The sequence below is a fragment of the Anomaloglossus baeobatrachus genome, chromosome 4 (assembly GCF_048569485.1).
Source record: "Anomaloglossus baeobatrachus isolate aAnoBae1 chromosome 4, aAnoBae1.hap1, whole genome shotgun sequence".
In the NCBI taxonomy this organism is placed as follows: Eukaryota; Metazoa; Chordata; class Amphibia; order Anura; family Aromobatidae; genus Anomaloglossus; species Anomaloglossus baeobatrachus.
Genome location: NC_134356.1, coordinates 109727321 through 109752862, shown reverse-complemented (window position 1 = coordinate 109752862; position 25542 = coordinate 109727321). Strand labels below are relative to the sequence as shown.

General features: G+C 45.4%; 1 protein-coding gene across 1 annotated transcript in view; it reads right to left on the bottom strand.

Moving 5' to 3' along the window:
• The window catches only part of LCP2 (lymphocyte cytosolic protein 2), a 365493-nt gene that overhangs the window by 122224 nt on the left and 217727 nt on the right, over positions 1 to 25542 (bottom strand). Inside the window, exons 7-10 of the mRNA XM_075342299.1 lie at positions 23827 to 24001; positions 12569 to 12657; positions 10499 to 10559; positions 7836 to 7910 (exon numbers count right to left, since the gene is read on the bottom strand). Coding sequence (XP_075198414.1) covers positions 7836 to 7910; positions 10499 to 10559; positions 12569 to 12657; positions 23827 to 24001 — 400 coding nt within the window. The remainder of the gene's footprint in view (positions 1 to 7835; positions 7911 to 10498; positions 10560 to 12568; positions 12658 to 23826; positions 24002 to 25542) is intronic.

Here is a 25542-nt window from a genome sequence, read left to right as displayed (position 1 = left end):
TCAGATGGTGCTGGAGGCGTACCATGACGGAGCAGGACACTTCGGGTGGAAGAAGCTTGAGGTACTGTTACGCCACAGATTCTATTGGGTTGGCATGAGAACTACCATTGAGAACTGGTGCCGAAACTGTGGCCCATGCAACCTGAGAAGAAAGGATCGTGACAGTCAAAGAGCTCCACTACAACCAATTGTCACCAAGCAGCCGCTGGAACTTGTAGCTTTGGACCATGTGAAGTTGACACCCAGTAGATCCGGTTATACGTATGCCCTCACTATGGTGGACCACTATTCCCGGTTTCTGGTGGTAGTACCTGTAAAGGACTTGACAGCAAGAACCGCAGCGAGAACCTTTCAAGCCTACTTCTGCAGACCACATGGCTACCCGGAACAGGTGTTGACGGATCAAGGTTCTGCGTTCGAAGCTGAAGTGTTCCAGGAGTTTTGCAACCTGTATGGATGTAAGAAAATCCGAACCACACCGAATCACCCACAGACAAACGGCATGTGTGAGAAAATGAACCAGGTTGTTATAGACCTGTTAAAAACCTTGCCCTTGGAAGAAAGAAGCATGTGGCCAGAGAAGTTGCCTGATTTAGTGGACATGTACAACAATATCCCTGTGAGTTCCACCAATTGCACGCCAGCATACTTGATGAGAGCAAGACCCGGGAAGTTACCAGTTGACCTAGAGATGGGAATTGTCGTTCCTGAAACCAGTTCACCTAAAGCTGATTGGGACACTAAGCGCCAAGAGCAGTACAAAAAGGTACAGGAGTGCGTAGAAAGAAGCCTAGACCAAGTTAGAGAAAGGCAAGAGAAAGATTATAACAAGAATGCACCAGCTGCTCCTTTAATACCTGGAGAGATGGTTATAAAAAGAAAAAAGAAAGACCCATAAGCTTGATGACCAGTGGGAAGCAGAACCATACACAGAACCATGCCCTCTAAATTTGACAAAAAGAAAATCTGCTTAATCACCAAGGATAAGGGAAAAACGTCAGCGGCAGTTTCTAGAGACCACCTTAAAAAAATGTCCTGAACAGTTGAAGCAAAAAGAAGTAATCCCCTGTATACCTCAACCTAAAGAGGAAAAGAAAGAGAAGATGATAAGAACAGTACTTGGTGATTTTCCTGAAAGTTGGCCTCAGAACAATGGAGCCATAATTATACCATTATTGACTGGCGCTCAACCAGTAAAAGTCCCAGAAAGACTGGAGGAACCGGTCAACGTTTCAGAAGCACAACCTGTCGCAGTAGAACCAGAGAACCCTGCTATTGGGGATCCTGCCAGTCCTATGGTAAGACTAAGACAACATTCACGCATACCAATATTGCGTAGATCCTCATGCAGACTAGTAGATAGTGCACGCATAGCACCAGCACTAGGTACCAGTACACTGCACCGACCAGTTGTGACACAGGCATTACGTAGGTCTAGCTGTAGCAACGTTGGTCAGCCCCCGTCCCGTTATATAGAAGAAAATTAAATAGAAAGTGTAGTAGTTAGTAAAATGTAAAAATATTTTATTTATTTGTTTATTGCAACTAAGTAAATCCGTAACCGTCAAGCGTGTTGAGCCTGCAGGACTTTTTGCATGAACTTTTGCATCTTCTTGAACTTTTATGGACCAATAGACCACAGAACTGGTAGTGGTCAAAAACGTTCTTATATTTACCATACTCACATTTTGCAGCGGAAGGACTGCATTTTTCTGTTTTATTGTTTTTTGTAATTTTTATTTTTTAAGACTTTGTACTACTCTTTATTGTTCCTAATGTTTTATAAGTTTGTGTTTCCAGTCCAGGAGTACTGAATTTAACTAAGGGGGAATGTGGCACCCCAGGGTTCAGTTGCCACAAATATACCTGTACCTGGGCAGGGAAGGATCTCCACATCAGGTAATCCCACATACAACATTTCCACTCCAAGCCTGGAGGGGGAGCTCTACAAGTCGAGTTCAGGTGAGGTCCCCTTTAAAGCCAGGTTTGGAGGCGGAGTCAGAGAGACAGTTGGAGAAAAGGAGACTGTGCGAGCAGAGAGTGAGGGGAGACATCAAAATGGAGGGGGAGACATCAAAATGGAGAGGGCAGTGCTTAGCCCGCACAAGTAACTGTGTGACCGCCTGAGGGATCAAGAGTGAGGCAAAAGAGGAGTGACCGGGGAGGTGGAGCCAGACCGGTTCATCCCCAAGGAACAGCGCTGATTATCGGACACCGGCGTCCGAGATTGTGAGGGATCTAATCTGCCCAGCAATAAAGACCGGGGGCCAGGGAGACTGCAGATCTCCTGGCCACAGCAAGAACCTGAAGGCAAAGCCGCTACACAGTGCTTAGGGACCGCAGTGAGTACAGCAGTGCCCCTTAGAGAAGCTCCCGCCGCCTGCCATACAGGTGAAGACAGTGAGAGAGGGACAAGGTATAGCTACAGGCAGCCTAGTACCAATGAGAAACATAGCGCAGCAGGGAGGCCACACAACTAACCTGGTGCAGAGATCCTGAACTGTTCCCAGATCACCAAAAACTGTAACATCAGAAACTGAACCCCTTTTTAACACCTGCAAGAAAAATCTGGTCAGAGTTAATGAATTGGTGTGACGCACTTTATTTCTTCATCTGAGGAGCCATAGGCTGCTGCACTTAAGTGACAGTTGAAAAGGCTGTGAAGAAAAACCGCCATATCTGTGTACTACTAAAACTGCCCTGGGGACCCCGCTTCACCTACGGGAACTGGCTGCCTAACCATCACCCCAGAGGTCTGACCTGCAGCCCAAGTAACCATACTGGAACCGTAGGTGGCGTCACGAAATACTTTTATTTATTTATTTTTTTCTTTTCTTTATTACTTTTTTATTTATTTATTTATTTATTTTTATTATTTATTGACTTTCAGCGACCACCAGGGCCACGGAACCGGGTACAGGCCCCCGTGACATAATCCCATTAACCAACACCCGGAACCGAGTACCCCACGGCCCTGGGGCGGGTCATTAGCGTCCCCTGTGGGTGTGGTGAAGTGGCCCAACAGACTTAATGACCCAGTTGGTGCCAGTGTGAAGTAGGATGGAGGAATGAGAGGCCTAGAGGTGTCAGACAAAACCCAGGTGCCTGGACTACAGACAGCTGCTAAATTGTATATGACACATAGAAGTAGAAGAAACCCCTATGGGATGTGTACCGGTGGAACGTTGGCCAAAGTAATGAAGAAGTGTAAGAGCAATAAAGTTTATGTGTTTGAAAGAAAAACTGCCTGGACTTTATTCACTAAGAGAGTGAAAATGGTGTCGCCTGAATTAGTGCGGAGTTCTCCTGTGTGTGGTGTGGCGATGGGGAGGCAAGGGCTTAACGGACAGCTGCACTGTTACCTGTTGCCCCTGTGACCACGACTGCCACTGCCTGCACCATGCTCGCCACCACATTTTGGTGCAGTCGACAGGATGAACTTACATGCCTTGTTCCTGCCTACCTAGCAGTGAGAACATGCAGTATCCCTGTCTGTGCATGGCTGAGAGGACCTAAGATGGCAGTGGTCGTCAGAGAAGGACGACGAGTTCAGCATGGGCAGAGCAATGGCGCAACGGTGCAAAGATATGGCCCACTCCCTCGAGTTACAGTGACAAATCAGTCAACCAAGGAGGGTGCGCCCTGACAGAAATCCCCACCCGCAGCTATAGTACAGAATTCAGCGGGCGGGACGAAGTGGAAAAAAACAGGTGTGGCCTAAGAAAAAGACCGCATCTCCGGAGGAGTAGCCGGGTACAGGGAAATTCCCTCCTTTACCTAAGAAAAAAGCTGTGCAGACAGAGAAATTTCTGGGAGCAAGTGAAGAACGCTCCTGCGGCTAAAGGGTCAAGTAGAATATGCACGGTACCCAGAAAGCATGGGGTTAAGTCTTAGGGCCAGCTGCCATGACCATGGATTTTAGGGACTCCTGAAGTGGGAACCACCCTAGCCAGAATCTACAAACCCATAGTGTGAAGGGTCGGTGCTCCAGGACTCCGGTGGGACTCTGACTGCCAGGATGATGAATATGATATAAAAATATGTTTCCCGTCTTGAAGAGAAGTTGTGCCTCCCTTTTGGAGAAGAAGTTTTATCTGAATTTGTGACCTGTAGTAAAGTTCAAGTGTTGGAAGAAAGCACAGCGTCTGTCATTGATTTATGGGGACGAGGATCGATCACAAAGGTAGTGGAATAACAACACCTGAGAGTGCATCTCCCACTACCTATATTCCACATTCAATACCTTTTTCATGTAGCGCATCGGCCGGGGACACGACTATAATCGCATGCCTCGGCTGAACCCCCGACTGACCCTACATCAGAATGACTGAAGTAAGTAACCTAAGTGATACATCAGTGGATTCAAGGTCTCTTTGCTTACATCATGTGTGGCGCCCTGGACAAGCCAGGTCGTCACAGGTACTACACCAACACACTCTACACCCCGGTTAGGCACACCAAAGCCAAACACAAAATCCTTGTTGCCTTCCTCCAGGGGCTGATGTCCACACCAGGGGGTGGGCCAGGCGGTTGGTCCCACCCACCGAGGAGTTCACAGTCCTGGAGGTGGGAAAAGGAGTCAGTGAGAGTTTAGTTTTGGAGAGAAGTGGTAGAGGAGCACTCTGACCGTGTCCGGGTGTGTGGCCCAGGCACTCAGCATGGTTGGCAGACGGTGGTGACCATCTGCAGGAGAGGCTAATTGGAGCAAACCGTATGGACCGTGGACGGGCAGTGGACCAGCGGTACCGGATCGGGGAGTAACGAGAAGCCAGCACCATCCGGCAGGGCCTATGGACCCCGACCAGGCTAGGAGTCGCCGTAAAACTGGTCAAATCCGTTAGCGAAGGGAACCTCCGGGGTTTCCCAGCAGCCAAGACCCGATTGAAGGCAACAGCTCACACCGTAGAGGGAAACACAGTCACCGCCAAGGCTACAGTTCCCAGGGCCAGAGCCTGCGGGCAAAAGGGGCTCCCTCAGCATCCATCCAAGCTGGGGAGCGGGTTACCGGTGGGAAGCCATTGGAACCGTAAACACAACACAGGTGCAGGGAAAGGCAGTCACCATCAACCTGCCGGGAGGAGAACAACCGCAGCCGCCTGTGGGACCCGTCCATCCAGCCGTTTGTTTGACCAGAGACTCTGTGTGGATTACTGGCTGAGTGAGTACCACCGTGCCGTGCGGCACAGCACTGCCCCCGCGACCCTGCACCTCGCCAGGCCCCGTAACCCGCCTGCATTCCCCAAACCCTCACCGGGCCCCGGGACAACCAACCCCCCTACCCAAGGAGGGGAGAACCAACATCCAAGCTGCTCCCTGTCATCGCTCCCGGGATCCCCGTCCAGAGCAGCGGTGGTGTCCCAACTTCACCACAACCGTGGGTGACGTCACGGACAATAAATCCCCAAAATCATTCCCCTTTTCACTCACGGGCGAGGAGTGCCACTCGAGTCCCCGGGATCTGGCCCACCGCTCAAGCCACCACCGAGCAGCAGCAGCAGCAGCAGCCGGACCCGAGCACTGGGTGGGCGCAGCGTCCCCTCCTCCGCCCGCGACACATGCTTCTCTTAGATAAGGTAGCAAAAGCATCTGTTGACAGATTCCCTTTAAATATTCAGGTTCCAGGTTTATTAAACTTTTGTGTTGCCCAACACCACTGTAGTTGTTCAATAATAAAATAAATCATTAAAAATACAAATTGACAAACAATTGTGCACCTCATGTACATTTAGGGCCAGAAATATTTGGACAGGGACACAATTTTCGCTAGTTGGGTTCTGCATGCCACCACATTGGATTTGAAACAACAACAGAACTCTCATATTGCAGCTGGGAGTGTGAACTCTCAGCCCATATTATATATATAATTGTATTTCTGAACATGTTTTTGTAAACAGCTAAAATAACAAAACTTGTGTCACTGTCCAAATATTTCTGGCCCTGACTGTATAAGGCTATTGCTGTCATTGTGGTTGATTAAAGAGGTAAATCCTGCAGACAGGTTCCCTTTAAAGGGTACTTTACATGCTGCATATCGGTACCGATATCGCTAGCGAGCGTACCCGCCCCCGTCGGTTGTGCGACACGGACAAATCGCTGCCCGTGGTGCACAACATCGCTAACACCCGTCACATGGACTTACCTTCCCTGCGACGTCGCTCTGGCTGGTGATCCACCTCCTTTCTAAGGGGGCGGTTTGCGCGGCGTCACAGCAACGTCACACGGCAGCCATCCAATAGCAGAGGAGGGGCGGAGATGAGCAGCCGCAACATGTTGCCCACCTTCTTCCTTCCTCATTGCCGGTGGACGCAGGTAAGGAGATGTTCGTCATTCCTGCGGTGTCACACATAGCGATGTGTGCTGCCGCAGGAACGACGAACAACATCATACCTGCAGCAGCAACTATATTAAGGAAATGAACGACGTGTCAACGAGCAACGATTTTTCACATTTTTGCACTCGTTGATCGTCGTTCATTGGTGTCACACGCTGCGATGTCGCAAACGGCGCCGGATGTGCGTCACTAATGACGTGACCCCGACGATATATCGTTAGCGATGTTGCAGCGTGTAAAGCACCCTTAAGTCTGAAAGTTATCTTTGCAAATAAACTAGTCAACTGCCTTTTTATTAAAGAGGTTGTCCATTTCCAGGACATCCTCCTTCGCAATCTCTATATTTCCCCCTTGAAAAATAATAAAACTTATATTGCTCCGGTGCTGGTGCCGTTACAGAGGCGTCACCATTGGCTCACCCAGGGATCATGTCATATTGTTACACCAATTAGCACTGGGTTTACTCTCCCTTCCTTTGGACAAACCACATAATACATCCGGAGGAAATGAGACCTGCTGCTATCTCACTTCTTCTGCTTTCATGCGATACGTCTGAAGGTGAGAAGAATGAAGCAACCACAGTTCGGGTGCAGAAATGTCGTGACGTAATAATGTCACATGATCCCTGGGAGACCTAGTGTCAACAACATTGGAACGGTAGCGGCACAGGAGGTGCATATACATGCTATTATTTTACATGCGTGACACTGGGATTGATAAGGGGTTGTCCGAATGTTGGACAATTCCTTTTATAGCATTTGATAATTAGGCTTGCCTAGGATTAATTAATAATATTTAATGAAATTGTTTCTTCAGGGAGGAAGGAGACAAACTCTAATAGGTGGCGCTAGAGTTTGTCTCCTTCCTCCCTGAAGAGGCATTTTGAATATTTCCCAAAGAAGCATTGCAGATATTAGAATCCTCACCACTGACTGCCAGATTGGTTTGTCAGTCTCCGCAAAGAGAAACATTTACCCCTGAGACCCCAGTAGAGTTTCTATTTAGCCAAATCAGACTTCATACTTTGCACTGACGAGGGACAATCATCCCGAAACACCGTGACTGTAAATTGAGGTTCTGATCTGGCATAAAAATACTAAGTCATATGAAAAGGCTCATTGGAGAGTCACTTTTGACTTTTAGAATTGCTACTTCCAATAGGTGACACTAGAGTTTGTCTCCTTCCTCCCTGAAGAGACAATTTGAATATTTCCCAGAGGAGCACTGAAGCTATAAGACTCCTAACCACTGACAGCCAGATCGGTTTGTCAGTCTCCGCAAGGAGAAATGTTTTTCCCTGACACCCCAATATTTAATGTACATTGTAAATAATTATTACATTTTAGCTCGACAAAAGAAATTTGAGTATGGGGTATGTTTCAGATTGGAAATTTGGTACGTATTGATCACGGTGCGATAGTTTTTACACAATTTTATCTTTCTTCATATAATATTCCAAATCAGAAGTGAAATATGTTACAGTATATGTTGCAGGCTTACTCACCTGAAGTAGGAGGCAGTTTTCTAGCATGTGTTTGAGTAAATGGCTTGGTTGTTCTGTCTACACTTGGAGCTAGTGCTATAACAGAACAAAACAGACAAATGTTGATGCACATTAAGTAAGGACAGAGATCGAAAACACAATTCTTATCTGTGAGTGAACTCTTCATTTCTAAAATACAGTTAAAACATTTATTTTTCTAAATAAGCCATAGCAAGTCATTACGATGTGGCAGAAAGGATCAGACTATGCAGGCATAAAGTACAATCAATAAAAAAAAAAACAAGTTTTTAAATTATGAAAAAACAAATTAAAAGTTAAAATCACCCTCCTTTAGCCCCATTGAGAATAACACAATAAAAAAAATATACGAGGATATGAGTTTCGGTCTAATAGAGCGCTATTAGATTGGCTGCCAGTTTTATAAGATGATTAACTTTAATATATATAAGCTCCTGTTATTACTGTAATATAGTAATAACAGGACCTTATATTAATATTAAAGTTAATCATCTTATAAAACTGGCAGCCCATCTAATAGCGCTCTATTAGACCGAAACTCCTATCCTCGTATATGCCTACTCCCTCTAAGGGAATTCGGAAGAGCTGCTTAGAGCAAAGGACCTGCCAGGTCTAACCTGAACAACCCAGCCGGAGGACGGAGGATCGCACAGGTGCTTCAAGATCCATGGTGCCAGTGGACTCAAGGAGCCAGGAGCGATACTAAGCCCGGACTCAGCAACCACACCAGCGGTAACGTCAGTGGAGACTGTCATTTCACCTGGAGGATTTATACACTTAATACTGGGGTTGGGCAGGGGCGCACAACCTCCTAAGGTGAGCATTTCCATAACTAAACTTCAGACTCACTCCACGGGTGCTTTTCATATGCGCTACCTTTCTTTTCTAGTTACAATAAAAAAATAAACATATTTGGAATCACCAAGTTCAGAAATCTCCAATCTATCAAAATATAAAATCAATTACTGTATTTTTCGAATTATAAGATGCACTTTTCCTCCCAAAAATCTTATAATTTGTACATAGCTTACCGGGGATGTGGAGAGGCATCACAGCAGATGCTGCAGCCCCCGGGCACTTTGCTGTGGGCTTGCTGTGGGCCATGCTGGGGCTGCTGGTTGTGTTGGGGCTGTGAGCTGGTCTGCTGTGGGCTTTGAGGTAGGGGCCATTCTGAAAATGTTGTTGGTGCGGGCTTCAAATAATGGTGCCCAGAGTTGGCTCAATATCTCATTCGTGCATGTGTCACCTCCGGTCCATTGATCTTCATGCTGCTACCCCATATTTTACTTTTTTTTTCCTCAAAATTTTGGGTATGTCTTATAATCCAATGCATCTTATTAAAATGAAAAGTATGGTAATCTGATTGTAGGTGTAGTGAGAAAAAAAATATCAAAACTCCAGAATTATGTTTGTTTTGTCGTTGCAACATTGCATTAAAATGCAATAACAGGTGATCAAAATGTTGTATCTACCCAAAAATTGTATAGTAAAGTATTAATAAAGAATTATATGCGGCAGATGGACACCACTCCTTTATTCTGATTGCTACCTACACCTGGCAGCCGGACTACGAATAATTAAAGCCAACAGCACAAGATGCAAAAAATAAACTGTCACTGAGCCCCAGATCCCGAAAAATGACAATGTTACGGATCTTAGAAAATTGCAACAAAAGCGCCATTCAGTTGTTTTGTTTTTTTTACAAATTTCTGATTTTTTTTCACCACATAGATTAAAAAAAAACTATACATGTTTGGTATCTTCAAATTCATAGTGACCTGGGGAATCATATTACCAGGTTAGTTTTACCATATAGAGAACATGGTAAATAAAAGACCCCAAAAACAATTGTGGAATTGCTCTTTTTTTTTTAAATTTTACTGCACTTTGATTTTTTTTTCCATTGTCTAGTACAATACGGGGCAGAATGAAAAGGTGAATGAATGAATGAAAGGTGTTGTTCAAAAGTACAACTTGTCTCACAAAAAACATGCCCTCATATGGCTATATTGACGGAAAAATTAAAAAAAATATGGCTCTTGGAAGAAGGGAAAGGAAAAACGAAAACAAAAAATTAAAATCGCCTGGGGTGAAGGGGTTAATCATCTGTCAATTGCATTATTTTCAGTATATTTGGTGTGCAGCAGGGTGCTATTCGTGACAGGTTTACTCCTGGTTGTTATCATTGTTCCTTATTTCGACCACTGTGTTTCTGACTTTCCTTTCGGATTCTGATTTTGTACTTTTTCTGCCCTCTTGGTTCTGACCTAACTACCTCACTACTGTCAGTTTGCACCACCTTATTCCATAAGCCCCATCCCAGGTGTACCTGTGTAAGTCCAGATCCTTGTATAGGGGTTAAAAGGTGAAGGCTGGAGTAACCTGAGGAGTAGCTTCCGCTAAGTCTGCCAGTGGTAGCTATTTTAGCGGTGCCAATTATCTTGTCATGGCACATAGGTGGCATCAAGAACCTCATTTATTTTCAATGCAGCTGTAACAATTTGATAGTCACCATTCTGTTTGTTACAATTTCATGTTAAACACATACACAATTTGACCAAATACATAGATCTTGGCTATAGATAGATTTGGCTCCAGGTGCTACTCAAAAGCAAATTAATTTTTGCATTAGCGATACCACATACATTTTGTTATCTTTGGTACTCTGGGGCTTTCTTGACTTGAAGAACACTGCACTCCAGGAATCTATATAGAAACAGCCGCATTATTCTTCATGTAAGACATAAATATACACATTTAAAATATTAAATTACATAGTGTAACAAAAGTAGTGTCTGCAAAGGAAGTGACTGGTTTGGATTCTTATCCTAAGTCATGTGGCAAAATTTGTTGATAAGTCAAAATTGAGTTTTAAGATTGCTATCTCCAATAGCTGGCCCTAGAGATCAAGTCCTGTTCCTCTCTGAAGATATAACTTTCATATTCATTTTCCCATAAGAGCATTGCATGGTTTAAAAGCCTCCTTTCTCCATCTTAGCAAAACTTGTTAAAGGGTAAATATTAACTTTTAGGATTGCTGTATGCAATAGGGAGCTCTAGAATTTAAGCCCTCTTCCTCCTTGACCGATCCCCAGAAAGCATGCATCAGACACTGGCTGAAAGATTTTAGTCATGCATGTTTGTTTCTGAAACGCTGTGGCATTTCAAGGAAAACATAGTTTAATCAGTGTAATAAGGTTTATAAAGTTAATCGCAGCTCACAGCTGCCACTAAGCCCTAGATTAGTAATAAAGAGGGTCTATGAGACACCTCCATTATTAATGAGTAAATGAAAAGAGCAGCTGCCAGGATTTGCTGCATTTATTAGATGCGACAGTCCCAGGACATTACCCGGCTCTTCCCGACTGACCTAGTACGGTGGCAATCGGGGTAATAAAGAGTTAATCGCAGCCCACAGCTGCCACTAAGCCCTAGATTAGTGATGGCAGGCATCTATGAGACACCCCCTTATCATAATTTGTAAGTGAAAGTAAATAAACACAAACACCCAGAAAATCCTTTATTTGAAATAAAAGACAAAAAGCACCCTCTTTCACCCCTTTATTAACCGCAAAAATACCCCTGAAGGTCTGACGTAATCCACACGAGGTCCCACGGCAATTATAGCTCTGCTACATCTGAAGTCGCAGCAACTGGCCATAAAACAAGACAGCTCATTGTAACTTCAAACAGAGACTGAGCAGTGATCAGCGGTCACATCATTCAGGTAACTTGCGGACACAGATGGAGGTTCCCACGGCCCTCCACCTGTGATCGCTTGTAACCTGACCTCATGGGACCTTAATGAACTCAGTAATCTCACCTCAGGTAAGGTCACTAAGTGCACAGACCCGCATCGCCTGGCAGAAAACTGCGTTTTTTTGACAAGAGATGCAGATTTGGTGCTAAAATGTCTACATCATATTACAGCACCAAATCTACACCTCCTGGCAAAAAAAACCACATCAAAACATCATACAATTTAAATACAATAGTGATGCAATTTTTTGCCAGGAGGTATAGATTGGATGCAGCAATATGTTGTAAGAATTTCAGCTCCAAATCTGCATCTCTTGGCAAAAAAATGCACAAAAATATTTTTGACTCCCTTTTAGTACAGCTTTCTGTCAGGAGATGAAAATTTGATGCTGAAATGTCTGCACCAGATTTCAGCATCAAATTTGCCCCTCCTAACGCAAAACCACACTGCAATGGCGTCAAAACCGTTTTTGTGCATTTTTTTGCCAAGAGATGGAGAGTTGGTGCTGAAATTTTTTCACCATATTGCTGCACCCAATCTATACGTCTTGGTAAAAAATTCATCAAAAATGTATGCGTTAGGTACATGTGGTGCTCAGCCCAGTGTGAGCTGCTTACTGTGTTTGAATAGCTGGAGATAATAACATTGTTATCGCATGTAGTGTGCACTAAAAAAAAAATAATTAAAAACCCAACCTACCCTTCCCTAGAAGTGATCTGTTTAGGAACTGCCCAATTAGTGAATTCAATTAGGGCTCAGATCAAGTTCAGGTCCCAAGCTAATCTTAAAGTTTGGCTTACCCCGCCGAATGGGACTTCCACGGATCCGCTCATCTCTAGTTGGGATGTATAATTAGCAATATTCTACTTTATTTAACTTTAAACAGCCATAGTTAGAGAACATTTTACATATTTGACCAATATGCCATATTTATAAATTATCAAAATAGACTTACAGTGTTGCTTCTCGATGTAAAAATAGAAACTCCAGTCCTAACTGGTGGATTTGGGGGATGCCTAAGAGAATTACTTTGGACTGGTCTGTCTGAAATACGGGAAAACATGTATTATTATTATTATTATTATTATAATAAAGGAAAAATGCACCAAAATTATACATGATGAAAAAATATTGCATATTTTCATAATTGCAAATTGATTTCTCTACCATCACACAACATTCTCCTAAACAAGTCTATGAATATGAGATCTGCTCTCTACTACTCCTTATATAGAACAAATATGGACAGAAAATGGCACCATAATACTCGTATGTAATGACTACACCCCAAACAAGAGAGTATTTGAAACAAAATTTGTAGGGGTTATAAGTATTCAAAGTCATAAACTGACTCAAATGTACTGAAGTCACATACAACCTTCTTGCAAAACTTAGAAAAGTTTTACTAAAGACATTCATTACAGCAAGAGGTAAAATACAATGTTTAAAATCTACGTAATAATGTTCAAGTATACATAGGGACTCCCTGAAGAAAAACAAAGTGCAAAAAACAGGATGGGTGAGAGCAATAATCCAAAATTGAATGGACATTAATAGGTATATCAAATGGTAGACCAAATATCCAAACACCTCATACAAAACTATAGGCGATATAGATCCTAAATATAGAGAGAGGGGCCCAATATTTTCAATCAATAATCGGAAGACTACAAAACGTGCGTGTCGGGGCACGTCGTGCTGGGCACTTAACTAGTATGGGTGAGTTTGCTTCTCATCTGTTTGGCATATTTGTTTAGGGGTATTATCGTCGAAATGTGACAGATTGATGGGCCTAGGGTCATGGTGGTTTAGATATTTATCTAACATCAGGATCCACTTGGATTACTTCCACATGCTACATACGATTATTGATTGAATATTGGGCCCCTCGATCTGTATTTAAGATCTATATTACCTATAGTTTTGTATGAGGTGTTTGGATATTTGGTCTACCATTTGATATAGATATTAATGTCCATTCAATTTTGGATTATTGTTCTCACCCATCCTGTTTTTTGCCCTTTGTTTTTCTTCAGGGACTCCCTATGTATACTTGAACATTATTAAGTAGATATTACACACTGTATTTTACCTCTTGCTGTAATGAATGTCTCTAATAAAACTTTTCTAATTTTTGCAAGAAGGTGGTATATGACTTTTGTACTTTCTCTACTACTCCTTGTAGATCTGTTGGAGCCTTGCAGTGCAGAATTACCTTTGGAACTGATGTTAAAGGGACATTTTGTTCATTAGTGAATTGTTAATATGAATGGCATTAAGACCCTGTCACACACAGATAAATCTGTGGCAGATCTGTGGTTGCAGTGAAATTGTAGACAATCAGTGCCAGGTTTGTGGCTGTGTACAAATGGAACAATATATTCATGATTTCACTGCAACCACAGATCTGCCAAAGATTTATCTCTGTGCATGACGGGGCCTTAAGTGTTAAAAATATAATGTATTTACATTGCATTTTTTTTTAAAGCATCACTCCAGCTATTTTTTTTATCAGCATTGGATTGGCACTTTAATTATAAGTCTCCTGCCTCCTGTCATTTACTAAACGTCTGGCGGCTTCATGATTTTTTGGCGCCTCATCCATCCCGTGGAGCCATTGTGTGCCCATAACTTCTGACTGGCTGGAAGTTAGAAGTTACATTACAAACTCTCAATGCAACTAAAAAAGCCAGAATGAGGTTAGAACAAGGTCAGAATGAGGCTCTCATAGAGTTCTAATGAGTTCTGACCTCCGGCGCGCTCCATGAAACACTGGCGCTGCCGGTAAGTCACAAATCACAAGAGGCCTACAGGAACGATGCTACAAAAAGATGAAGATGCCACATGAACATTATCGCTACGGCAGCATCACATGCACATACCTTTTCAGTGACATCGCTGTGACCGCCGAACAATCCCTCCTTCAAGGGGGAGGTGCGTTCGGCGTCATAGCAACGTCACTGCGGCGTCACTAAGCGGCCGCCTAATAGCAGAGGAGGGGCAGAAATGAGCGGCCGGAACATGCCGCCCACTTCCTTCCTTCCTCATTGCCGGTGGACGCAGGTAAGATGTTCGTCGTTCCTGCGGTGTCACACATAGCAATGTGTGACGCCGCAGGAATGATGAACAACCAGCGGCATGCACCACCAATAATATGAAAAGGAGCAACGTGTCAACGATCAACGATTTTTGACGTTTTTGCGATCGTTGATCATCGCTCCTTGGTGTCACATGCTGCGATGTCGCTAACGGCGCCGGATGTGCGCCACTAACAATGTGACCTCGACGATATATCGTTAGCGATGTCGCAGCGTGTAAAGCACCCTTTAAAGACAACCTAGTGTGGTCTCTGATATTTTCCCTCATCATCTCCCAGGCACGGTCCTACCTGCGGAGGGCCTAACACCATTGCTGCAATGCTGCAATCACCACCATCTCTGAAAGTACCCATATTTAGCAGTGGCGGTTCTCTATCCTTAACCGCAACCTGCAGGTGGCGTCACATGACATTAACTCTATTCACCCCTGTAAATACTCCCTTTTACAAAAGAAGCCCCAGGGCATGGGACCGGGCAATGGCAACCAGGGTGACATCCTCATTTGCAACTGCCCCTTCCCTGTGCGTAACACAGACACTTTGCGAGCTAAATGGATGTGTTTTTCCATGGCTTTTAACTTTTATGCCTAATAAAGATATGTTTTAAATTTTACTGACCGTTACTGGAATCTCCAGTTTTTTCTACTTCATTATATCCTGGATACCAGTCCAGAATTTTTGGGCAATGCTATTATCCATTCACGGTCTGGTGAGCTGTTTTTCCTTTGTTCTCATAGGGTATACAGTGCTTATTATAAGTTTGTTTCCATAGAAGGCTTCGACTAGCCCACCAGGAAAACCAGTCCGAGCTAGCGTGTAATGATCTCACTAGTGTGGCGCCCCTGAGGCGTCAGGTGCCACAGGGTATTGCACCCAGTAATAGGTGCAGTGCTAACCTCAGGTTCCTGGAAGACCAGTGTCGGTAAATGTACCGCCCCGCGGGCTCGGCTGCGACCGCTGAGCCGCTCGGATTCGTGGTCACACTGCGGGTGGTGGCTCGAGCCTCTCATGGACCCGGGGGTCACGTCGCGCTGCAAGGGAGTTGGCACTACATGTGGGGATGTGGGGTGTTTGGTTTTGAGGTGATAGTTCGTGACGCCACCCACGGGTTGTGGTGATCTGGACACCACCGCTGTGGTGAAGCTGTGGGGACCCCCGAGAGCGATGTAGTAGCGCAGCTAAGTGTTGACCCCTCCGTGGGTAGGGGATGTTGGTCCCGGGGTCCGGTGGGCCGAGGCCCGGGTGCAGGTGTAAGGTTACGGTGCAGCACGGCGCGGTGCCTGATGGCACTGGTGTACTTACTCTGACACAAGACACTGGAGTAACTGGTAAACCAAATGGAGTGATGAACGGGGCCCGCAGCCGGCTGCAGTTTTTCCCAGGTTAGGTTGGTAATGTCCGCCTTTCTCCTGCACCTTTGTATGTGAATCTTGACTCCCGTGCCTAAGCACCGGTAGTCCGCTCCCCGGCGTGTATCTGTCGTAGGAGCCCGTTTGCCCACAGACGCTGGCCCTTTGGATTTCTGGCCCTTGACGGTGGCACTTATCCGGAATGGTTGGGCTGTTGCCTTCAATCATGACTTAGGTGGGAAAGAACCCCTGAGGTCCAGACCGCAATCAGTTAATTTGACTATGGTGGTGGATTCTAGCCTAGTTCGGGGTCTGTGTACCCTGCCTGGTTCTCCTGTATCCAGTTGGCTCCCCGGTTGGGTTCCGGCGGGCCACTACCCTGTCCCGGTCCCTTACGGTTCCACCGGTCATATTCTCGGTCTCCTGCAGGCGGCCACTACCGTCTGCCTCCTTGCCAATAGTGACTGAGCTCCAACCCAGCCACCGTAGTAGTCTTTGGTAGGCGTGAGCACAGGTCTGCTTCTGGACACAACCTCCCTCCTTCACGGTCAAAACCACTCTCTCTACTCACTTGAACTTGACTACTAGGTTCCCGCCTCCAGGCCTGTGAACTCCTCGGTGGGTGGAGCCAACCGCCTGGCTCCATCCCCCTGGTGTGGACATCAAACCTGGAGGGTGGTGACAAGGCTTTTAGTTTGACTGCTGTTACCTAACTGGGAAGGGGGTGTGTAGTGTTGTTGTGTCTACCCTGGGACGACCTGGATAGTCCAGGGCGTCACATAAACCCCACTCAAATACAAACAATTCTACCCTTTTTCCCAGACTGGGGTAACAGGCTAAAGGAGTACGGTTCCCGGGAGAGTACGGTGTGAGTACTCATGGGACCGAGCACCGGTGTGGTGCAGAGCCCTAGTTCAGGAAGACTCTTCAAGCTCACCTGATAAATCTGCCTGGTGAGGGAATCATCAGAGTTTTTCACCAACGTTAGTGTCCGGCACACAGCAGCAAAGAGGGAGCCCAGGGACTGGGACAGGTGTGCAACCCAAAAGAGGCTCAAGCTGCCTGCTATACGGGCCAGGACTGTGACAACAGGAGGGGACCCCAAAACGCTCCAGGCCACGGGGACCCACCAACTACAGAAGGGTGCATGGAAGTAAAGCTCACCAGGCCACAACACCGGCACTGTGACAAAAGAAATACCGGATTACCTGAGGCCCAGATTGGAAGAGACCAGCACCAGCCAGGTTGCAGCTCCACTGAACCAGTGAGTAAAGAATAAGTTAAACCACAGATCCTGTGTTGTCTGAATTCTTCCTGCACCTCTTTTACCAACTTTCAACATACTACGACCACCATCAATCTCCCCTGCGGCTCAGCTTTACTTGCAGAGGGTCCTAACATCCAAGCTGCTTAATACCACCAGCCTCAGCAGTGAGAGACTTTGCAGCGGCGGCTTTCCTCACCTAGCCGCATACCGCAAGTGGCGTCACGAAAAATGTTATTTTTATTATTCTTTCCATTTTTTCATTATTCCCCTTTTAAGCGACCCACAGGGTCACAGAACTGGGCATCGGTTAGTAACCGTGACGTGTCCTTCTTATTCAAAGCCCGGGACCGAGTCCCCACAGCCCTGGGGTGGGTCACCAGCACATAATGCAACTGAGACCATTTCAAAACAAAGGGAGAGGGAGCCACTCCGGTGTCTCCTCCTATTTCAGCTGGATGTGTCCTCAAACACACATGCAGTTGAAAATCTTTGCAGAGCATAGAACCACCCTGCAATATCAACCTATCAAAGGCCCGGAGCAGCAGAGGACAATGCAAACAGCACCCTGCAATCATGTCACTGCACTGTGTTACCTGCAACATGCATACAATGGTGCGGGAAGAAGGTGCCACTCGTCTTGGGCGAGAGTATTGGTGAGTAGGACCATGTTGATTTTTTGAAAATGTACATGAGCGCCAGAAAAGGGGACATTATGCAATATAGATCCCAAGAGGGTGACATTATACTACATGGGGGGTTGAGAGAGGAATATTCTAGTATATGGGGACCAAAGAGTGGATGTTACTGTTACTGTGTTCTACAGATGCAGCATTGGAGAAGTGCACATTTCAAGGCAACGGAGATTCCACTAGTCTGAGTTGTCAATCAATCAAGAGCGCACTGGCTCCACCTGAAAGCAGAGAGGCTGGGGAGCAGTCTACTCCTAATGACCGATGTTGAGAATTACCCTTAGGCTATGTGCGCACTAGAAATGTGAAGTTTCTCAAGAAAATTTCTTGAGAAACTTCTGCCAGTGAAAGATTTCCGGACCTGCGGAAAAAATCCGCACCAAATCCGCATGCGTTTTTGCCGCGGATTTGCCGCGAATTTGCCGCGGATTTACCGCGGATTTACCGCAGGTTTGTCCCTGCAATAAATAATAAAGATAATCGATAGACAGATAATGGATAGAGGGAAAGATGGATAGATGAATAGATAGATAGATAGAGGGATAGATAGATGAATAGATAGATAGATAGAGGGATAGATAGATAGATGAATAGATAGATAGATGGATAGATAGATAGATAGATAGATAGATAGATAGAGGGATAGATGGATAGATAGATAGATAGATAGATAGAGGGATAGATAGATAGATAGATAGATAGATAGATAGATAGAGGGATAGATAGATAGATAGATAGATAGAGGGATAGATAGATAGATAGAGGGATAGAGGGATAGATAGATAGATAGATGAGAAAAACCTATATAATGTTCCACCTCCCTGCATTTTCTAAGCTGGCACCCTTTAGTGACTTTCATGTGGCACTTAGGCTACTTTCACACCTCCGGTTTTTGCTATGCGGCACAATCCGGCACTTTGCATGAAAATCGCAACCGGTTTTTTTTGCTGCCGGTTGCGATTTTCCTGCATAGACTTTAATTAGTGCCGCATTGTGCCGCATGGCATTGCGTTCCGTCCGTTTTTTGCCGCATGCGGCAGATGTAGCCGATGCGGCGGCCGGATGGAACGTTGCCTGGCACGTTTTTTCGTGCGGCAAAAAAAACCGCATCGCGCCGCATTCGGCCGATGCGGCACATTTTTCAATACATGCCTATGGCGGCCGGATGCGGCGCGATGCGGCAATAACCGCATCCGGCCGCCGCATGCGGTTTTTGCCACTGCGCATGCTCAGTAGCATGCCGCAAGCGGCAAAAACCGGACTGGCCGCAAAGGAAAAACCTATGCAAAGGATGCGGTGTTTTCACCGCATCCGTTGCATAGCTTGCACAGCCGGATTGAGCCGCAGAGCTCAAGCCGGATGTGTGAAAGTAGCCTAAAGGGTGCTTAGCCTTGTATTTAGCCATAAAATAAATAAATAATTAAAAAAAAATGACGTGAGGTCCCCCCATTTTTTGTAGCCAGCTAGGGTAAAGCAGACGGCTGCAGCCTGCAGACCACCGCTGGCAGCTTCACCTTGGCTGATAATCCAAAACAGTGGGCACCCCACGCTGTTATTTTAAATTATATAAATAATTTAAAACAAAAAACGTGGGGTCCCCCCCATATTGGATCACCAGCCAAGGTAAAGCGGACAGCTGGGGTCTGATATTCTCAGACTAGGGAGGTCCACTGTTATTGGACACTCCCCAGCCTAAAAATAGCAGGCCGCAGCCGCCCCAGAAGTGGCGCATCCATTAGACGTGCCAATCCTGGCGCTTTGCCCCAGCTCATCCCGCGCCCTGGTGCGTTGGCAAACGGGGTAATATATGGGGTTGATGCCAGATGTGTAATGTCACCTGGCATCAAGCCCTGGGGTTGGTGAGGTCAGGCGTCTATCAGATACCCGACATCACCAACCCAGTCAGTAATAATTAAAAAATAGACAACAAAAAAAGTTTTATTTGAAAAAACACTCCCCAAAACATTCCCTCTTTAACCAATTTATTGAAAAGAGCACAATCAATTCCACGTCCGGCGTAATCCAATAAGGGGGGGGGGGGCACGGCGATCCATACCATAGTCGCTGTCCCAGTCAATGAAGAACAGAATGTTCCCCATTGGCTGGGAGAGCAATGCAGTGACCTGAGCTAACATCAATAGGTCAGCTCAGGTCACTGCAGGGGATGACGAGCGCTGCCATCAGGAGCATAGATGAGATCATTACCTTCTGTGATCATCTCCTGTACTGCTGACGTCAGCGCTGTCACTGACTTATCGCGAGAGCCCGTGACGTCACCGCTAGTGACAGTCTCGGGCCGCTCGCGAGTCGGCCCTAGACAGCAGTGACAGCGCTGACGTCAGGAGGCAGGAGATCGTCACAGCAGGTAATGATCTCACCTCCTGACAGCAGCGATCGTCATCCCCGCGGCTCCCAGCACTGCAGGATGTCCGTGTCTGCCTGCGCTGCAGCGTGACAGGCTGCTGACACTGCGGGCAGACACTGACACCCTGCAGTGCAGGCAGCCGCGAGGCCGGAGCAGGACACACACTGCACAGACACCTGGAGGTCGCACGGAAGTGCTTCTGTGCGGCGTCCAGGCAGTGTGACGTGTGTTTCCTCTGCTCCTCTTCCTGGCATAATGACATCGCTTCCTGCAAAACCGCAGGCAGCGATGGGCATTACCGCAGGTAAATCGCAGCTATTCCGGTGGTATACCGCACATCATTGCTACCTGCGGAATACCCCCGGAATACCGCAGGTACCTGCGGAAATTAATGGACATGCACATTTTCTCAAGAAAGTTTCTCGAGAAAATTTTCTCAAGAAATTTTCTTGAGAAAAATCCGCACAGTGCGCACAGCTATTTTTTTTTCTCATTGAATTTCATGGGAAATGTCTGCACAAAGATTGCAGACATTTCTCAAGAAATTTCCGGGGCAAATCCGCGGGTAAATCCGCGGGAAAAACGGTCTAGTGCGCACATAGCCTTAGGCCTCAATACCACTTGCATTTTGCATGGACGAGTGCAATCCGATAAAGCATCAGATTACTCTCACTCTAGTGGAAAACTATGGAGCAGTGTCCATCTGCGATTGATTTCTCATGCCATAGTGGCATGCGAAATGAATCACAGCATACTGCATTTGGCAGCGAGTCTCGGCTCATGCACCGCTATACAAGTCTATGGGAGCGTGTGAAACATCTCACTGCACTTGCATGTAATCTGACCGTGGTGCGATGTATGCAGAGACAGGCCACAGAGAAGATGGGCAGAAAGTGCTCCCTCCCTCTTCTTTGCAGCTGTGATATGATCGCAAGATCCCTTCACAGTCGCATGACCCTTTGCTGATGATGGCAGCAGAGGGTCATTAGCATATTGCTTCTGATACTCTCGCATCGGAAGCACCTTTAAGGGCGCACACATCTGAAGACCTACGTTATAGCTATGTTTCCACTAATGTTACAGGCTTTTGATGCAGATCCCAGCAATGAAGGTAACTGATAAATTATTTGTGTGCTCTAAATTTGATGGAACTTGGGAAAGGGTAATTGGGAATAAACTCTGGGTCTTGAGCTGGAGCAAGTGTTGTCCAATAGAGCAATATTAAGCCATAAATCGGCTGTTCATCACAAAACTTGACAGTTATATAATGTGGAGGGTTTTATGGATCATAGCTAGACCATTAAGAAGATAGGGTTGGGATGTTGTGGATATTTGGTGCATATTTTGTACTAACAATGTAAATTTAGAGTATAATCTTACTGATATGTAATGGATTTTCTCACTGTTGACATGATGGAAAGCTGTACGCTTTTAAACCTGAAGTCTCAAGAATTATGCAGATTTGCAAATCCCAATCAAAATCCAAATGTAACACATCCCCGGTAAAGAGCAAACATTCAAACCTAATAGGGTAGTTGTAGTTTTATTAAACTATTTGCAGTCGGAAACAGTTCCAAAATGTCTGAAAAGCAGTTGTAGCTTAGCAGGTAGATACAAGGGGTGGGAGGCAAATCTGTGGCCCAACCCAATATATTTACAATAGTTCTCAAGAGAAAAAGTTTTAAAATATAGTGGAAATCTTATGCCATTCATATGTCTAATGGATTGCACTTTGTGCAGCACAGATATCCAAAGATATAAATTAATTATGGGTAGAGCACATTAAATTCCCTTATTGTTCTTTGGTTACATGCGTAAAAAGGTACTCGAATATGTGGCATCAACAAAAGGGCTGCACTCCTTGTTGTCACTTTGCCAATATGTTCATAAAAGCTTATGGATAAACATCAATATCTTTGTAAAAACATAATTATCACCATATGATTTACTAATATATTGTCGAATATTTCATTTTGGGAACATTTCCTTTATTTTAAACTGATTTTAAGTCATCTGCCATATTCTTCACTATTTGGCTATGTGTGCACGCTGCGGATTTACCGCGGATTTTACCACGGATTTGCCACGGATTTGCTGCAGAAACTGTGTCTAACATTTCTGCAGTCAAAACCTATAGGTATAAAAAAAATGCTGTGCGCACAATGCGCTTTTTTATACCTGCGGATTGAGGCCCTGTGCGCACGCTGCGGATTTACCGCGGATTTGCTGCAGAAAATGTGTCTAAAGCCTGCTATACGCGCTGCAATTAATCGTGCGATCGCATTTGCGATCACACCCGCCCCCATTGTTTGTGCGGCACGGGAAATTTGTTGCCCGTGTCGGTCGCACAATGCTGTAACCCCCCGTCACACGTACTTACCTTCCAAACGACCTCGCTGTGGGCGGTGAACAACCACTTCCTGAAGGGGGAGGGATGTTCGGAATCACAGCCACGTCACACAGCGGCCGGCCAATAGAAGCGGAAGGGCGGAGATGAGCGGGACGTAAACATCCCGCCCACCTCTTTCCTTCCGCAATGCCAGCGGCTCAAGGTAACCTGCAGTTCATCGTTCCCGGGGTGTCACATGGAGCGATGTGTGCTGCCTCGGGAATGATGAACAATCGGAGCACAGAAGGATGTTCGATATTTTGAAAATGAGCGACGTGTCAACGAGCAACGATAAGGTGAGTATTTTTGCTCGTTCACAGTCGCTCGTAGCTGTCACACGCTACGATATCACTAACGATGCCGGATGTGCGTCACTTACGATGTGACCCCGACGACATATCGTATGATATATCGTAGCGTGTAAAGCCCGCTTAATATTGCTGTAGTCATTCCCCAGCAAATCCTATGGGTTTTAAAAAATGCTGTGCGCACACTGCGTTTTTTTTATACCCAAGGATTTACCCGCGTATTTTCTGCTGCGGAATTAATAAGCATGTCACTTCTTTTCTGCATGTACCTGCGTTTTTTGCCATAGATAATGGTAAAAATCCGCAGGGACTAACCTGCGGAAAATCCGTGGTAAATCCGCGGCAAACCGTGGTAAAACCGCATGCAGATTTCATTGCTGTTTTGGTGCGTTTTTTTACCGCGGGTGCGGGATTCTTTAAGAGGGTCCGGATTTTTCTTAAGAAAAAGGCACTTTCTAGTGCGCACATAGCCTTACCCGCGGAATTTCTGCTGCGGAATTAATGTGCATGTCACTTCTTTTCTGCAGGTACATGCGTTTTTTTGCCATAGATAACCAACCTGTGGAAAAACCACAGCAAAAACGCGGGAAAAACTTTTTTACCACATTTTTTGCCGCGGATGCGGTATTCTGCCAGAGGTGCGGATTTTTCTTAAGAAAAGTCCATTTTCTAGTGGGCACATACCCTTTACATGCAAAATAAAATGCAATAATAGTTACAAAAGATGCATATACATTAAATTCATTTACCAATGTAATCTGGGTTGGACGAATTTGTTTTTGCAGGATTCACTGGAAGGATGTCATTATTAGAAGGAGGTGGTTCGTAGTCATCAATGTTATTACTATCTTCATCTTCTCCAGCCGGGGATTCATAATCTGCATCTAAATCTGGAGCATCGGGATTCTCATAGTCATCATCATCCTAAATCATGGAGTATGTATAAGGCATAAACAATTTACAGAGAAATAAAGTGAAATAATCTAAGAAATAAATGGATTATATAATCAATATGGATACTGAGGTAACAAAGCCTGGGTTGATAATTACGTTAAAACACTAAATTTGTATTTTGAGGAATCCAAATAGAATTAATGCCCAAATTGATCAGATGTATATTGGGAGCAGAGAGATCCCATTGATTGTTATTACAAAGTAACGAAAATCCAGCGGATCACAGGCAGATGAATTCGTTACTTTGTATCTGCTATTATCCCCTTGTGCCTGGAATTTCCGTGCAGGATCAGCTGGTTTACTCCTCAGACTTACACACCAGAGCGGTGAGCTAGAACACATTTCTTTTTGCATTGATTGTTATTGGTTCTGCCTGAGTGTCATTACGGTGGCTTTTATACAATGAAAAGGAAAATTCTGTATGTGGAACTTTTTCTTCGGCTCTGAAACAGACACAGATTCTATTTCCATAACTTTTCCAACCGATCTATATTGGAGATTAATAGTGATGAGCGAGTACTAAAAAGCTCGGGTGCTCGAGGCTCGGGCCGAGCCTCCCAAGATACTCGTGTACTCGGCCCGAGCAACGAGCCCAATGTTATCCTATGGGAGACCCGAGTATTATTCTGAAATGACCACCGGCAGCATGTAGAAACCATAAAACTGTAAATTAATAAAAAAAACGTGCGTGTGTGTGTAAGCGTGCATAGAAATATACACGCGGAGTGGAGTGCGGGAGGGGCCGTAGCCGAGCGGGGAAGTGTCGGGCTAAAGGCACGGTCATTCTGTGAGGGCCGGCCAATCACTGCAATTCCACAACAGGGCTGTGGCATTGCATTGGTCTGCCAGCCAATCCCTGCATAAGGGCTGGCTCTAAAAAGAGTGCCAACATGAAGACCACGAGTACAGCACGAGTATCGTGAAATTACTCGGTCCCCTCCGAGTAGCCCGAGTACAGTGATACTCGTGCGAGTACCGAGTAGTGACAAGCATACTCGCTCAACACTAGAGATTAATCATTTGCCTGTGCCTCAAAATGGACAAAACTAATGTCTGACCGGAAGTGTGTGCATGGTCTAATTCTTTCACTATGTTATACAAGCTCCACTAAACTGTTAGGCTACATGCGCACGCTGCTTTTTTTCCTGCTTTGTTGCTGCTTTTTTGGCTGCAGTTTTGGCTGCAGTTTGTGAACACAAAAAGATGCAGTGTGCGCATGTAGCCTTAAGCCTGCTTTACACGTTGCAATTAGTTGTACAATCGCATTTGCGATGTGACACGCCCAGGTTGCATATGGGATCTTTTGAGATTGCACGTAGGTCGTTCATTTGCTGTCACACGAGCGTTAGTAGCCTATGTTAAATTGATCAATTTTGTGTGCGATCCTTTAGATCATGTGTTCTGTGACGTATGCATTGGGCACCTTTTTTTTTTTTTTTTTTATTTATTGACTTGCCAAGCGTGTGTAATGTGTAGGGATGCGTTTTTACTATGTCATCTGCCATTCAGCT